We start from the raw sequence: 17,413 nt of genomic DNA on the forward strand, positions 1-17,413 counted from the left end.
GGGGGCATTGGGCCATCCAGGTGTCCTTTGTCCCTTTGTCCCTCCCCTCCTGTCCCTGGTTGGTGGCTCCCGACCCCTTCCCTGCCCCTCTCCCCGGGGTTAAAGGAGCAGCAGCCACGGGCTCAGGGAGTTCTGCTGGAGCTGCTGCTGCATTCAGAGGCCTGTGGGCCAGGATAAAGCTCTGGATCCAAACCCTCCATCAGAACCGACTCCTTTCCTTCACCATCGCCTTAAAGCTTCTCCACCAAGGTAAAGCTGAGCTCCTGCAAGCCTGGGCTGGTCTCCATGCACCCAGCTGCAGCATCCAGCTGGCCAAAGGTGTCTCTGGGGTAAAACACCACAGTTGCTGCTTTTTGGTCAAGCAGCAAGGGCCAGACAAGGCAAGGCACCTCCTGTCCTGAGCAATATTGGTTAATTATTCCAATACTCGGGCACTTACATCTCTGATGAAATGCTCCAGGGTGGCGTAAGCAATGGCAATGCCATCGTGTGTGCTCGTCCCTCGGCCCAGCTCATCCAGAATCACCAGCGACCTCGAGGTGGCTTTTCTGATGATCTCAGCAGTGTCAGTCAGCTCCTCCATGAAGGTGCTCCGGCCTTTGTAGATGTTGTCTGCAGCGCCCATTCTGCACCGGGACACAGAACACAAAAACTCATTACAAATGCCAGCTACTGCTGGAAAAACAATAATCACGGGCATGAAACCATTCTGTTATAATCTCTGGTTGTTGCTACAAACAGAGGAGAAGAACACAGGCAGAACATTCACCTTCCAGAACAGTCTCCCAGCTCACACTTCTCCCACCCTCACAAACAGCACAAGGCAGCCTGCTTTTCCCCAAAAAAGATCTCTGGGACTTCAGACCAGTCAGCTCACAAGAATTCCATCAGAGGTAGCTGTGAAGGTGAATTTTACTCCTTTGGTTTAGTTCAATACCCTATTTATATGGGTTTCTAATGCTAACAATACCCGAAGGTATCCAATGTGGCATTTCCACACAGAGTGGAAGCTCCTGTGAAACGGGTGTTTGTGCATTCAAACAGCAGAGCAGCCACCTCCTTCAAGCACTAACAAAATAACCATTAGTTCCCCTAATTGCACAGGTATACAATCTTAACCAGCGCCCTTAAACAAGATTTAAAGGTATTTTAAGAGTTCTCTCCCCATTCTGTTGAAACACAACACTTAGCAGCCTGCAGGCAGGTGGGCTCCATACCCAAATTCCTCCACATTCCACACAACTGTTCTAGCTCTGATTCAGATCCATGCAACCCTCAAACCCTATCTCAAATTGTGAATTTGTGGTCTGCATGTGAGAAACCTGTTGTTAGTCCACCCTGGTTTTCCCTTTTCCTGCAGCTTTCCTTACCTGCGCAGGTAATACCCATTCTATACTGAAGAAAGACCATTTCTTTTTTGCATTTCTGCTTTTGAATTACATTAATCACATTAGAGCATCCCTTCTGAGACAGGTCATCACCAGCATGCCACGGAGGAGGGACGTAAAACTGGATTTATTCACTCTTATCAGCCCATATATAGTTACATACAAGCCACACTGATTTAAGGGAAACTAAGTCATGGGTTTAGTATATTATATTTCCAAATTTAACAGCTGGCCACAACAGTATTTAGAGCCAATCAGAACCTTTAAAGAGAAGCCAAATGCAGTGGTTTCTTTCTCTTTTGCTGGATCTCTCTCTATTATAATTGCTCCTGTGACTTCCTGAGGCACCACTAAGATACAAATAATTTTATGAGGATCTTATGACTAAGAGCATTTGACTAAAACCAAGCAGCCTGGACCCATTATAACTATGATTTGTATATATTCTCTGGTCCCTGCCCTGAAAATCTGTTGTGCTATCATGCATAACTGCATAATAAGCAACTCTTCAGTTATAAATTAACTACTTTTGGTTGGAGATGGGCATATGAGAAAACTGAGTTTTTGTTTTATTGAGTGTGTGCTTAAACACACACACACAAGTTGCACTCCCACATACCCCAAAAAACAGGTGATTCTGGCCGTAAGCTAATTCAACTGTACATGATTTTTCTCTGAATTAAGTGTATAACTCAGGATAATGAGGTTTTGTGAAATTAACATTTCATTAAGCCACTTACTACTGTAATCCTTTCAAATGCTGGGTCAGGAATGATGAAGATTTTAGTGAATTTCTCACAGTGCCCCCACTACCCCTGTGCCTCTTTCCCAGCTTGGGTCAGGCACCAGGCTCTGCTGTAAAATCCCCCTTACTGCACAGATCCACAGAGAGCAGGATAACTTAGGCCTTTTCTAACACTGTTAACTGCAAATACATTAATCAGAATGACAAATACTTTTTATGTTTGAACAGTCTCTGGCTCCTTAATGAACAACTTCAGTGTCTCCAACCTTACAATTAGCAGCGTTATTATTTTCTCATTTCTTACTTGGCTTTTCCTTACAGGGACAGCATCTCACAGACTGTCTGTTGTGTGCCTGTGATGATTACACACAGAGCTTCCATTTTGCTCTGGGATTGCATCATTTCCACAGAGCCCACAAAATATTTTAGCCTGCTTTGTATCCAATTTGCATTCACAAAAATAATTTCCTGAACTTCCTCACTAAATGCTCAAGATACAAAGAGAAATTAGTATTATCTTTCCCTTGTTGCTAGAGACAGCTGGAGAAGAAGCCTTTCTTTCCAGCATTTTAAAACATTCAAATCCAACTTGGGCTTAACTACAGATTAAAAAACCAGCGCATTTTTAAATGACATAAAACCTCTTAAATGTCATCCTTTGAAAACTGATAAAATTGTTCTTTCTGCCTCTATCCTTTACACTAGAAGAATTACACTTGTTTTTTGAACATACATACTGAGCAGTGTTATCCCAGAAATAAGCAGGAATAACTGTTTTAGTGTGGATGATTGCATTTATAAAAGTAGCAGATAATTTGCAGCAAGGCATTGCTCCCTACCATTATGCTCTATTCCTGATACAATAAAGTTGCGGAGTCACAAAACCTACTGCTTGAACAACCCTTTTTTGGTTTGGTTTTTTATTTTTTTCACATTTAAAACAGCCATAATAAACCCCACCACACTTCTCCAGGACTCCTCAGTGGCTTGGAATCCGCATTTTAATGCAGATCTCCTCCTAAATGTTTTTATACATTAAAACATTAAATTTTTCTTCTCCAGTCCTGCCCACAAGGAACGTGCAGACAGGCAGCATGAGCAGCGTCTCTTTGGATCCATCACTCCTCAGCAGATGCAATTTGGCTGGAAAACACTTGTTTTAATGTCTCTTTGACAGCCAACCAAATCCTGCAAAATTAAAAGCTCTTCATCTTATGGTGCTCAACCCATTTATTATGCAAACTAAAAAAAAAAAAAAAAAAAAAAAAAAGAAGAGAATGGATTTTCTGTTTTCAGTGCTCGGTTCAAGTAGGAAAGATTCCTGTCAAAGGCCTCAGAAAAAAAACAGCAGAGAGGCAATGTTTTGTAAGTTAATTTTCAGAATGTAAGTTAGAGGATACAACTGCACTACCTCTCAAAAGAAATTAACCCACATGTTCCTAGAGCTGGCCTGGGTTTGAGATCACAGTGAGGGCCCCACAAGTTCACTCCTCTCTTATTTCACTGTGCATCTCTCTCACAGTTTGTGGAAATGTACAAGCAGCCCAGCAGCTCACAGTGCTAACATTCCACCACATGAATCCCAGAAAACAAGACTGCAAAGCCATTCTCTAGAGCCTCATTTTCACACAGCTGTCAACAGCCCAGTGCTACTTACTGATTCCTAGTCTGCAGAATACTTAATGATGGGAAAAAACCCCAAACTTACACTACGTTTTCCCATTGATTTTAGTAATATCCATCTGAGTTTAGAAGCTCATCTAAAATACTTAAAATACTGCAAAATACCTAAAATACTGCAAAATTTGAACCTGTTGCAGAAGAATAAACTTAATTCAAGAACAATTAACATGAAAAGAAAATTACTTTTTTCTCCAGGAATAAGGTGTACAACATTCTCAGCACCAACAAAAATCACTTTCTGTGATTCAAAGATAACTCTGAGAACGCCATGAATAAAATAAATTTATAATGTAACTTTACAATTCCACTCACTCCCTCACACAAACCCCTCTGAAATGTCATTTCAAAGATCACTGCATTTGCACAGGAGTAATTTAAATTAAAATAACCAGTTTACAAGAAAGGAGGTCTAGATGTGCTGCTGCCTTGCAGCTCACCCTTTTCCTGGCAGGGGCCTGCTCTCCACAGCCTGCCTGTGCCCAGCACAGCAGCGTGGCCAGGGCAGTGGGGACAGGCAGCCCACCAGGGACGGGCAGGACACTGGAGATGTATTAAGTAATTCCTCTGGAGATTGCATGTGCAAATTTGTAACAGCTCACTGGCAAGAAAATAATGCTTCACACTCCCCCACAGCCTACTGGTACATCATCCTCTTCATCTCCATCAAGATCTCACTGATGCAGACCAAAAACTGACAGAAAGAAAAATAATTTACAGAAGCTGTAATTACAGAATTAGGAAAAAAAAAGAAGTGTGATGGGAAGCATGGCTATCAGGATAGTTATTATTTTTGCATTACTCATGGGTGACTTCTAAGAAGTGTGCCAAGTTCCATGGATGATGACAGGGAATCAAAGGATGCTCATGACATAAACCTGTTTTTAGTCTACATGCACATGTGCTCAACCATCTCTACAACTGCTTATCTGCAAATTTAAGTGAAGAAATACCAATGGTATGTTACATAATTAAGGAGAACAGCTGTTGAGAAGCCTGACAGAATGCATTCAATGTAAAATACATTTTTCTTTTGCACGTTATTGTAGATATGTGATGCTCTCAGTCACTGAGACATTAATGAAGATATTAAATGACTCTGAGGGATAAAAACTTTGTGTTATCCTAGAAAGAAAAGCAAGTCCAAAGTGATTTCAATACTCAGTTTCACAGTGGTTTCTAAATCTTTTTTTCCCCTCCTCAGTATCACTAGGTAACTGAAGCAGCCAGAATAAATAATCACTGAAATCATCCTCTCCTTCTAGAGCTGACCCACAGGGGAATGCTGCACACACCAGCACCCCTGTGTTTTAAAGAAACATTTCTAACAGGATTAACTTTCAAGAGGTGAAGTGCATTGATTTTTTTTTCCTGAAAGCCGGAGGGGAGAAGAACACCCACTCTATCTTTTCAAAAGCTTCAGCTGGACTGACAGGACAGGTAGGACAGAATCCCTGTGAGTCAATGCAGGCCCTGCGGGACCAGAAGTTACCAGCACCCCTCATCCCTACACTTCATGCACTAACAGAAACTCAGGTTTTACAAAAGGTTATGTCACGTTACCTAGGGAGGAACACACAGTAAATTTGCTTTCTGAAATTCCGCTATGATACTCTCAGTAACACTGAACTCCTTAAAAGTACTTGTTACATTGCTTAGGGCAAACACATCACTGACTTTTAAATTATCAGTGTAAATGTTACTGGTGGTCAAGAGAAAGACCAGCTTGTGAGGGCAAACACTTTGCTGAAGGATAACTTATAATATTATAAACTATAAAATTAAGGTGTTTCTTTGAGAGTCATGACTATTAGCTTGAAGAAGGTGAAAAAACAGAGACAAATCAACACCTTCAAATATGCACAGGTTTGCACTCACTGCTTGGGACACCAGGGAGGGAACTCAAGGTAATTAAGTTAATGTGCATTTGTAGCTGAAGGATTGAGGCCAGGGGGGATTAAAGAGCAGGAACTATAGCAACAGAGTAGGGACAATGGCTGAAGCACTCACCACAAGTGAACTTTTCCCCTTTAGACCTGTGGACGCCAAAGACAATCCAATTCCACCTGTGACTGGGTCAAGTGATAGGATGGAAGAGTTTCGGACACAGCCTCGCTGTGAGCAGCTGCTCAGCTTTGCAGGCACATTTCCCCCTGCCCTGGCCCCTGCAGCACCCTGGGGAACACCTCTCCAGCCATCAGGGGCAGCAGGAGGTGCCCTGTGAGTCCCCCTGGGCGTGAACAGTGCCCTGCACTGCCCGAGATGCATCTCCAGGGCACATCTCAGCCCCTGCACACACAAGGGGTGTCTGCAGTCAGACTCTACCCAACGACATGCATGCACCCCAAAGGCTGTCTGCTGGAACACGGCAGTGTTCCATGTATAAAAGATGCAAACCTCACACCGCAGATGCATGTTTCTGTGAAATGAACAGAGACATGACACCAAATTAGCCACAGATACATGCACAGCCTGGCTTAACTTGTTCCTACAGAGCCACAGAACACTGTCAGAAGCAATTACAGCTCAAATGCACTGTGATACGTCCAAGACACAACTTTTATAGAAAAAACACAACGAAATAATTCTTCAGTTTAACAACACGAACTACAACTTTAGCTTTTTTTTTTTTTTTAATCCAAACCAAAGCTATCTCCACATGATAAAAAATGGTGCAATGTACTTAATACAGCACCCTGTTCTTCCCCAAAAGATGGGAACAATTTACCCCAGAGGTGCAATTACATGATTGATTGTGAGCATAAATGAAAGGCTTAAGTAATTCTTGTTACTCTGGCAGTAAACAAAAATACAATTAAGGAGGAACAAAATGAAGCAAATTACTGTGCCATAAAGAAGTAACATTTCTGAAAATTACTTTGGGGTTATTGACAGCTAAAAGTTCTGTTGGTCTGACTCATTGTGCTTTCAATACAAACAATACTTTCTTGGCATGTCAGTATATAAAAATCTCATGTGGGCTTGCCATTCACTTGGGATTGCTTTGTGAGAACAGCTCCCTTCTTTTCTGCACAATAAATAAATCAATGTGCATGGCAGAACCACTAAGCTTTACCACATACATACAAAATAAACAAAGACCTCAAAAAGTACCTTTGATTTTTTTATTTTTCTGACCATTATCTTTCAGAGTCTAACTGCTCAGGCAAATTGAGAGACTTTCCTCTATTTGTTCTAATTTTTTTTTCCAAAGGACGATCTGAATGATTTAAACATTTACTTTCAGGTTTAAAGAACTTCTTAAAAAATCCCCAAAGTTCTGGTCAAAACCAGGCTCTGTACAAACAAGTTGTTGAGCTGAGATAAACTCCTCCACAGTTTTGACTCAGCGATCAATCTCCTGGTGATTTCTGTACACACCTGCAAAACCTGCCAAACACTGCTGTCACCTCCCCACTGGTTTCACAGCCTAGATTCTTCTGATTATGAAGAAGCTGCCTAGATGAATGTCTTCATTTGTCTGAGGTGTTGTGATTTTAACTGGTATTTCTAGGAAAAATTATCTTAATTTATCTTGCCCTGTAAGTTTCAAATAAATCATTAAAGCTTTATAAAGAAATAAATGGAAGCAAGGAGTTTTTAAAATGTAAGACTCTGGTCTTTAGAGCTAAAACCAGAAAAATTCACAAGTGATATAAAAATGAGAGGCAATATTTGCCTATTCCTATGCAATTAGGACAATTTCTAATAATGGAGCTTGTTATTAATTTATTATTTTAAATACAACTATTTCCCCCTCTGTGCTTCTCCTGTGCAGCTCCCTTCTGATAAGCCAATGAAACTGGCTGAATGAAATTAAGTGTAACGTGGTTTGCCTAGTTACAAAAAGTTGAGAATTCCTTCTGCCTGAGAGGTTGCATCAATGGAACAGTCACATCCATTAATACTTAGGAGTATTATTTTGCTTCTGTTCTCACGTGATGTGCCTCAATGTGTTGCAAAAAGCACTTGGAGAACATCTTCCCCTCAGTTTCCAGTATGACAGAACATTCTCTTCCCTGCTTCACATACCCACTCCATCCTGTGCTTTCTGATTTTCTCAGGAGTTCTTACAAAATATACTCTTAGCAACCCCTGAAACATTTTAACCTGAAAGTAAATCTAAAAGTAATCTAAAGTAAGCCATTTTTTAAGTATCTTTCAAACTTGATAGAAGAAAAGAAAAAATAAAATACAAGCATCCCAAGTCAGTTGTCCAAATGCTTGCAGGTATTCATACAATATTTGCTTTCCATCATGATTTCAAACCTTATTGAAATTTGTGATAATGCCATAGGTATGCACATTTCATCCAGTTAAAATAAAATGTTTGTCTACTTGTTTCTTTCAGCTCCACACACTTGTGAAACAGCAATATGACTTTGTCAACTTGTCAGAATTAAATAGCTGTAAATGTATTCAGGGAGGTAACACTCACAATACATCTATTATAAGGCCTGACCTTTTTGAGAGTAATTCCACCACTTACAGATCAGAAAAACAGACATTTTAATAAACCATACAGAAGAAAGTACTATGGCTTGTTTGGTACATGGCCTCTCCAGAAGTCTGGAGTAATGAGAACTGAGATTTCTTGGGTTCTTTTTAGCTTCCTTTGAAGAAATCTTCCATCTCTAAACCGTCCTCTAAGCCCTAACACCAATTCTTTCCAGCTATGGGGAAGAGGCTGAGGGCTCCATTTACCCTGCACAATCCTACAGAGACACAGCCACAAACACTCCCTTAGTTTCTGCCCCATAAATCTCTTTTAGGTGACAACAGTCAAGGCACAGGAAAAAAATGTGACAGGATCCACAATGCCTGTAGGCAAGTCATACCAGAAATGTCACTTTGGGACACAAATGCCCCTTCCCCTTCCATCTCTGTGAGCCCAAATGCATGTGACTGTTGTGGCTCTCTGCTCACAGGATGATGGAGATGAGCAGTGCCAGGCACACCACTCGAGCAGGCATTCAAACACTGATTTATTTTTTAATGCCATTATGCTGCCTCCCACGTGGGTTTTGCGAGGTTTTTACCCCGTGAGGTGTGTGCAACCCTCACAAACCTCAGTGGAATGGGCCACACCTGGTCTGAGTGGGTTTCAGATCAGCTGAAGATCCCACCTGAGCAGCGGCACAGCAAGGGAAGTACAGCCCCCAGCTGGCAGAACAGCACCAAGTTCCCTCTTAGAGGGACTGAGGAAATGTCTTGGCTGCTCCAGCAGCTCCCTAAAGATAAAAAGAGACTGAATCTCATCAGTGTTACCATGTTAAGGCAGGTATATGTATAAGTAATACTGTGGGAATCCACAAAATCGGAGGTTTTGGGAAAGCTGCAAAAGGCAGGCCTCAGAGACAGCAGAACTATGATTGGAGCTAAGCACCAGCCATGAGATTGGTCAGCAGAAAAATTATTTAAACTGTAGAAAAGGACAAATAGAGCAATGCTCTGTGTATTAACACTTGTCTAGAATAACTCCCTAAGCTACAGAAAAGTTTATCTAGCAAGATATTAGGAAGGTTGAAGCTTAATAATGGAGCTCTGTGTGTTGTGTTTGAAGGCTCACAAGCAGGTATTGCATTTGAAATAAGCAAGCATTGTTTAACCACAGGTACCTGTGCTTACAGTGGTTGGACAGAACTACTGTCAATATAGAACAGATACTGCACAGATATAAATACTGTCAGTGTGCTTTTGCTTTGTGTGATTGGGCAAAAAACTCATCAAGTGAGTTGTGCCATTGAGTTCTGTGTCTGCTGCCTGGGATGTGAGCTGCTGGCAGCTTCCCATTGTCATCACCATGGAATGAGAGTGATGCTGGAAAATCAAACAGCTCAAGGCACCTTCCCTGCAGCCCTGTCCTGTTTGGGATTTGTGCACAGACCCTGGCTGGTGATATAATACCATTTTTTCTTTAACCTGGAATGAACAGTAGGTAAACAACCTGCATGGTCACTCTGTCCAAACACTGGGGAGGCAGGAGCAGAGAGCTTTCCTCACACCAGTTCTGCTTCTTGGAAAAGAAGGATTATCTCATGGCCACTTCTGGGTGCCTTCAAGGCAAAGTGTCACACAAAACCAGGCTCAGCTGGGGTGAAATACCCAGGCTGGACTGATCACAGGATCCCCTGAGCTGGAAGGGACCCACAGGATGACGCAGTGCCACCCCTGCCCTGCCCAGAGCCCCGACAATCCCACCCTGGGCATCCCTGGAGTGCTGTCCAAGCTCTGCTGGAGCTCTGGCAGCCTCGGGGCTGTGCCCATTCCAAGGGGAGCCTGGGCAGTGCCAGCAGTTACCCTCTGGGGGAAGAACCTTTCCCTGTTTCCATGCCAAATGGCCCTGCCTGCTCCTGTCTCTGCCCTCAGCAGCAGCTGCAGCCCCTGGTCTGGGACTGGCCACAGCCTGGTCACTGACACTGCCCTGGCAAACTGAGCCCTGCACACACCCGGGTGTCCCCTCAAGGGCGGACACAGCCTGTGTGCACACGCTTTCCCTGACCCTGCAGAGGGGGGGTGTGCTCGCCACCTGAGCTGTGTCACCTCAGCCACAGCTGCGAGCACACAGCTGACACTCCCATGGACCTCAAATGCAATTTTCAACAGGACCTTCACTTGGAAAGGCTCTCAGTTGTTCGGTTGTTGCTTGAAGTGATCAAAATCCTCTCCCTATACTGAACCCATCAACCAAGTCAGAAAAGCCACTCCAAGGCACATGGTGGGATTGGCCCTTGGTGGCTGGAATTTGTGTGACCCAACTAAGGCCAGCGGTCAGGGGGATGAAACTCCTCCACTATTTCAGCGCTCAGCTGCCCAAAGATTTCTGTGCTCTGGTTTTAATTGAACAAACTGCTTTTACACATGTTCCACATCATTATACAAGAACAACAGATTATAAAATACCAAAACAGTGATGTAACTTCAGAGCTGGGGCAGACAGACCCAGGATTCCATCGTGGCCATGTCTGTCTGAGGGACTCTGTATACAGACATGTAATACAAGCTACAATTAAAAAACATCCCTCCCTAGCCAAGGTGAGCAATCACCATTTGTTTTCACAACTTTTTCATATATATAAAGGAATCTGAAACAAGTGAGTACCTCCATTGCAGACTCAGCAATGAGGAGGGCCCTCCAAGCTAAAAATACATTTAAATCATCTGTTACAGGGAGAAAATGCAGAGAAAAGTTCTTTACACCTAAATACAGATTATGTGATGCAAAGGGACTATCCTGCACTGCCAGCCCCCTCCACCCCTGCCTTCTCTACATACCCTACAGACAATTCCAGGTCTGTTTGATACCATGAGGATTAAAGTCATGCTTGGAGGCTGTAAGCAGCAAGGTAACTCTTTAAAGAGAGGCCAGGTGCATGAGAGGATAGTCTACACGGCTCCATTTATTCCTGTGACCTTTCAGCATGAGGCAGACCCCCTGCAAGAGGCAGTTCTCAAAGGCATCTGAGGCACAGGTGCTTCATTAGTTCAGATAACTGAAGCTGCACCTTAACAGCATTTCCAGCTTGGCTGGGATGAAACCTCACTGCAAGGTGTGACCCACAGTAGTGACTGTGCTAGCTCCCTGAAAAAAGTGAAAATAGCTCTTATTTCAACACAGGAAGAGAAATCCAGGCAGGTAAGTGCTCTAGGAAGGAGATTACTCTGTCCCTGTACCATCACCTGGCACTGGCAGGGGTTGCTCTCCTTGACAGAATTCTTTCTGATGGCAGCCTCTGATGTCCAAAAATTTATTCTCAAAGTCTTGAAGGCACTAGGTAACCTGAACTGCTAATTATCTTGTTTATTTGAAGATGTTTTGCCTTCAAAGTGCTGTAGCATTCTCCCTCTCCCTCCCAATTTTGAACACGGACCCTCATGAACAGCTACTGTTGGCCCACAGGAAGTAGGATAAAGCCTCCTAGCAGTGGGAAATTCTATCAATAATTGATTAGAAGAGGGAGCTCTGCAGAGGTCAGCTTTCTTCAACCACCCCTCCCCAGGGCATGATCAGGCCAGCAGAACTCTTGTCATTAATTCCTCCATACATGGATGTCCACCCTTGCTTTGTCTCCCTGCTCAAACACACACAGAAACAGCATATTAATTTCAGTGTCTGACTGACTGTATTAGAACTAACAAAAACTGAAGGTTGATTTTAAAGTAGAAAATGAGCCCATTTACTGCAAGGAGAAACCTGGATGGGAATTTTCTAACATCAGAGAATTAAATATCCAGATCCCATTAAAAGTCAAGTAGACGGGATGTCAACCTCTTCAAAACCCTTCTAAATTTTAAAAATATAATGCCACTGATTAGGTTGAAATTCTTCAAGAAAAGATTACAAGAAAACATTATCCCTTATTGGAGAAGGGGGAAAAAAGAAAATACTAACCAGCAAACATCCTCAAAATCCTGTGTCCTCCCCCTAATCTGGGATAGGCTCAGCACTGTCCCCTGTCTTACCTACCCAGTAGTGAAGAAAGAAAGAAAAATCATGCCTATCTTCCCTCTACCTGTAAGCAATTCCTCTTGCATCTTTCAAAACATTTGGTGTAATCCAGTATGTAAAGTCAATTTAGAGATGCTATCCTACATAAGCACAATATATCACAAGGAATAACCATAGTAGCAACCTTTCAATTTCCATGGAAACCCTACTTGGAAAACAAGAGACAAATCCTGGGGATACAAATCCCTTAAACCTATAGAAATTCACACTTGGAAGATGCAGTCTACAAACCAAAAGAGGGTCTGGAAAAAGGTTTATCATGAACTCTTGGTCACCGTGGTGCACAGAACCCCTCATAGAGCCTCAGAGAACTTGTACAGCATCACTGGCTGATCCCTCCCTGCATCCTTCCCTGCATCCCTGAGCATCCCTCACTCTCTCTCCCTGCAGGGGTACCACATTAACAGCATCCCCCAAAACCACACCACAGCAGTGATGAAAGTAAGACTGACACCTTCCCATGGTAAGTTTTTAAAGTATTAAAAATGCACTGAAGTTATTAGCAACAAAATGGAAATTCACACTTTTTTCAGCAAGACCTTGTGGCCTGGGGTGGCAGTGCAGAAAGGAGGTCTACATAGCTGTTATCATTTAAAAAATTTAAATTGTAATAAAAAAAATATCCAAACAAAACTAACCCGCAAAACAAAGCACAGAAGGTGAAAAAACAAAAGAAAAGGAAAATTGGGTGGGAGTTAAGAGAAAGTCTCTGATCTCTTCCAGGTCATTCTCCACCAGAGGAGAGGACAGAGCAAAACTGAGGCTTTAGAAAAAAGCATCAAACCTCAAGCAGGCCACAGTATGTGGCAGCTGATTTTTTGATTCTTTCCTTAAACCAGGCATTAAAAACTATTTCAAGGGTAACTTCCTATGGCTGAGAAATTCCCTGAATGCAACACCACATTAACCTGCCTGACAGACTTATATAGTTTTAAGACCTTTGCCAGAACCCTGAAAAAAAACAAAACCTACCCTAAAAAACCCCCCAAACCCACCAAAAGAGAGGTGCCTCCTCCTTGAATGGTCTCTGTATATCTTGAGCAGAATCTTCTAACCTGTTCCTTTTCTCCTTTTTTGTCCTATTACCTTTTAACTGATGCATGACTACTTCTATCTTAAAAATGTATTATCAATTTCTTCCGGATTAATATTTAGTCAATTAGTTTACTCTTAATTGCTGGTGTAATTACAAGAATTTCAGTAATCCTTCCACATGTTCATTTGGTGTTTGACACATATCACATTAAATGAGGAATGGCACATCCAGCTGAGCTTCCAAAAGTAATATAGACAAGGGGGGGAAAAAAATCCATCCCTTGTGTTAATATGTGACTGGGCTACAAATTACATGGTCTGAAACCTCACAGAGTAAAAATCACTCTGTGTCTGCCTGGTTGTAAGTCTGAAAGCAGAAGTTTTGCCTTTGCCCACACCACTTTATCAGAAAAGTACTTGGGCTTTATTCTAATACAGAGAAAAGTGAAGCAGAATCAGGGAAATACACTGGGGAACAGGTGGAACACAGACAAAAATCCAATTTATTCTCTTTCAAGCAGGCCCAAAACAAAACATCTCTCCCAATGACTGTGTCATATTTCTTAGTACTTTCTGCAGAAATCATCCTTTTGCAATGATAGTCTAGGAAAAGCAGAGGAAAGCAGATACTCAGCTTGAGTGTGTGTATGATTAGAATTTAAGGCAGTGAGAATCCAAGTGAAGCACTCCATGTTCAGCTACAAACCCCAGAGGAAGACAAAAACAATCTCCAAATGCTCAGTGATGCTGTAATGCTCCTCCTGTATCATAAACCAGGTGTATCTCTGTGTCCCCACAAGAAATGCTCACCCCATCAACCAGCCCCTTACTTCCAACACAGGGTGGGGAAAAAAGTGAAGAATTTTGAAATCTCATCTCCAGTTACTTCTGGGAAGAGGATACAAATTGTTTGCTACTGTGCTTGGCACTGACCTGCACAGTGGAAAGTACAAACACAACACTTTTATGGGATGAAGCAATTGCAGGTGAGTAGTACCTCAGGTTCTTGATTAAAAGTTACCTCTGGAATCCACACTGGCATCACACAACAGGAATTTCCAGAAATTCCAGCTTAGGCACCTGATTGCTGTGAAACTTATAACCACACATGATAATCCACCTCAAATACCACCAGTAACACAAAACTTTGAGTAATTAAAGTAATTATTGAAGAAAAAGAGGGGAAACAGGGCGAAAAACCCTAGCAATATTAGATTATAATATACAGAATTCTGAAATTCTGACTCTACTGATAATTTTACAAATTACTCAGCAATGTCTCAAGAATGGCACAGTGAAATGAACTGTCATTATTCATTCTTAAAAGGACATCAAGTGAGGAATAAGTGTGTTTAGGACTGATAGTACAGGAAGGAGATTAGGCATGAAATATATGCAGCCCAAAATTTTCAGTCTGTAATATTGTGAGTGTACACAACAGAGCTTCAGGGCAGAAATTGTGACATAATTTTAAAAGGTGACAACATTCATTTTAGGGGAAACATTTGGCTACTACCCAGCAGCATAAATTTGGCTGAGATATCCATTCAGGCAGGTAAGCTAGATATCTGGATGTTAATCAAGACAGACACTTTAAAATTCTTACCCCTTGAAGATTCAAAGATTACAAAACAAGTACCATAGCTTACCAAAAAACTGGAATCAAAACATAGCAATGAACCTAAAGTGCCTCTAAAACGAAAAAAAGGAAACTTCAGGTATGAATTCTCAAGTTCTAAATGAAAAATTAAGTTATTGATACACACACTCCCTGCCACAGTAGCATTTCCAGTTTTGAGAGGTTACCTGGTAAAAATTCCATCCACAATGCCAATTGTGGCCTCTTCTGCAGGAACAAAGGAGCCAATCTGTGCCATGACTGTGATCAGCGCCACTTGCTTGATGTAGGAGCTCTTCCCTCCCATGTTGGGCCCAGTTATTATCATGACTCTTTCACCATCTCCCTGGAAACACAAAACAGTGGTGAAATACATTGCCCTGCACATGATGCTTTTACCAGGAAGTCTGGTGTGCTTAGAAGGATACAGGACAAGTCTGCAGGGTTAAACGTTCTATTTCTAGGTGAACAGCTTTCCTCTTTTCTTAGAGCTCATCACATTCACCTCTCCAGGTATTATCAAGCCCCAGATGTACCAAAATCAACTTTGATTACTCTTGAGCAAAATGGACAGAGTGAGGGGGAACCTTCCTGCTCTCCAGCCAAGAAATAATCGAGGAACTCAGTCACCAGCACGGGGAGCAGTGAGGGATGCTGAGGGATGCAGAGCTGGATGCAGCCAGGCCACAGGAGGCTCCAGCATGGGCACAGGGATGGAGCAGCTCTGCTGGCAGCAAAGGCTGCCACAGCTGCCATTGCTCACCTGGGCAGGAGAAGCTTGCCTGCCAGTGCCAGAGGGCAGGGCTGGCTGGGATCTTGGCAATGAGGAATTGTTCCCTGGCAGGGTGGGCAGGCCCTGCATCCCTGGCAGTGCCCAAGGCCAGGCTCGGAGCAGCCTGGGGCAGTGGGAGGTGTCCCTGCAGGGGTGGGATGAGGTGAGCTTTATGGTTCCTTCCAACCCAAACCATTCTGGGAATCTGCAGAATTTCTCTGGAGAAAGGGAGGAAATCATGAGTTTCCAGCATAGCCAGCACTGCCCATGTTTGGCTGTGATCTGGATTCCTCTCCAGTCTGAGCTCTCACTGTCAAATGGGAAGATCCAGGTAGGCAAAGACCTGACCTGGATTTTACACTCATAACTGCCTGGCTGGGTAGGACAAAAGGGCATGCAGAGTGGCTACAAGAAGGCATCAAGACATTCCTGAGCCTGGTAGTAGTTCAGTGCAACACAGATGCTGTGAGCAGACCATGCCCAATTTCCATCAGTGTCTCTCATCATTAAACCAGACCCAAGAAAATGAGATCAGATGCAAGAAATCATCTCTGCTGCAGGACTCCCCACAGTACTGCTATGTGTCTGCAGTTCCACAATAAAATTGTGTTCCTCAAGTGCAAGACAACTGCTGATACAAAATTAAAACTTGTCAATGAACCTATAAAGCTTTCTCACAGCCTGAGTTGAGACCAAGGGCTTGAGTTATGCAAGGACATCACACAGCTAGACTTTCCCAGGGGTGCATCTGATGAAATGCACCAAGTGATGATCTGAAGAGAAGGCAGCAGTCTCCACTGCCCCATGGGAGAGGCAAGGAGACAGGACAAGCTGTGCACAATGACATTAGTCACACTACGTGGGGAACTTGGCACTGATCAGGCACTGTGGTAACAGCAACCAACAAATCTCCATGCAGCAGGTCTCAGAATCTTCACAGACTTGGGTTTCAGACTGGTCTTTCATTCTGTTTATAGGAACACACACAAAATACAGCCAGGACTGCCACTTATGTTATAATTCAAGTATTAGAGAAGATACAGGACATCAGTATTTATTATATGTAAAAAGCTGATCAGCTTTTGCAAAAAAAACCTCAACCACACAGAAGTCACAATGCAATCAAAATCTAAACCATGCCATTATTGGGAATAAAGGATTGGATGTAATGAAGCGCACATGACTATATGAGAACAGAATTCATAACATTCCAGTCTCCAAAGTGTAACTCAGTATTGCTACTAAAACTTTGTCAGGGCTCAGCACAACAGAATTTACAGATACTCAAACCCAGAAGGAGTTCACAAGTTCATGTCAGGATCCATGAATTTTTTGCATGTATCTGGTGTCTGTCCAGGCTCCCTCCAGCCATGCTGTGGGACTGATGGCTGCTCTGCCAGGGCTCTGGTTTTCAGAATCTGCTGCAATACCAGACCACAGAACCCCTCTGTCCTCACAGCTGACGCAGCCATGAGCCAAAATCTCATTGGAATCCATGGCTGAAGAAAACAATTCTACAACAACCCACAAATGTTTGAGGAGAACAGGGGGAATGGAAAAATAAGCTGTTTATTTCAGGGATTAAGGAAAAAAAAAAAAGCTTTTCCTCAAGTTAGATATTTGACAACATTTCAGCTGACAACATGACAGGAGATGTATTTTCCTG

General features: G+C 42.7%; 1 protein-coding gene across 1 annotated transcript in view; it reads right to left on the reverse strand.

Moving 5' to 3' along the window:
* MSH3 (mutS homolog 3) overlaps window positions 1-17,413 on the reverse strand; it is a 94,732-nt gene that overhangs the window by 4,158 nt on the left and 73,161 nt on the right. The window contains exons 20-21 of the mRNA XM_014309466.2: window positions 15,164-15,321; window positions 440-626 (exon numbers count right to left, since the gene is read on the reverse strand). Of these exons, the coding sequence (XP_014164941.1) occupies window positions 440-626; window positions 15,164-15,321 (345 nt within the window). The remainder of the gene's footprint in view (window positions 1-439; window positions 627-15,163; window positions 15,322-17,413) is intronic.

The sequence above is a fragment of the Geospiza fortis genome, unplaced genomic scaffold (assembly GCF_000277835.1).
Source record: "Geospiza fortis unplaced genomic scaffold, GeoFor_1.0 scaffold43, whole genome shotgun sequence".
In the NCBI taxonomy this organism is placed as follows: domain Eukaryota; kingdom Metazoa; phylum Chordata; class Aves; order Passeriformes; family Thraupidae; genus Geospiza; species Geospiza fortis.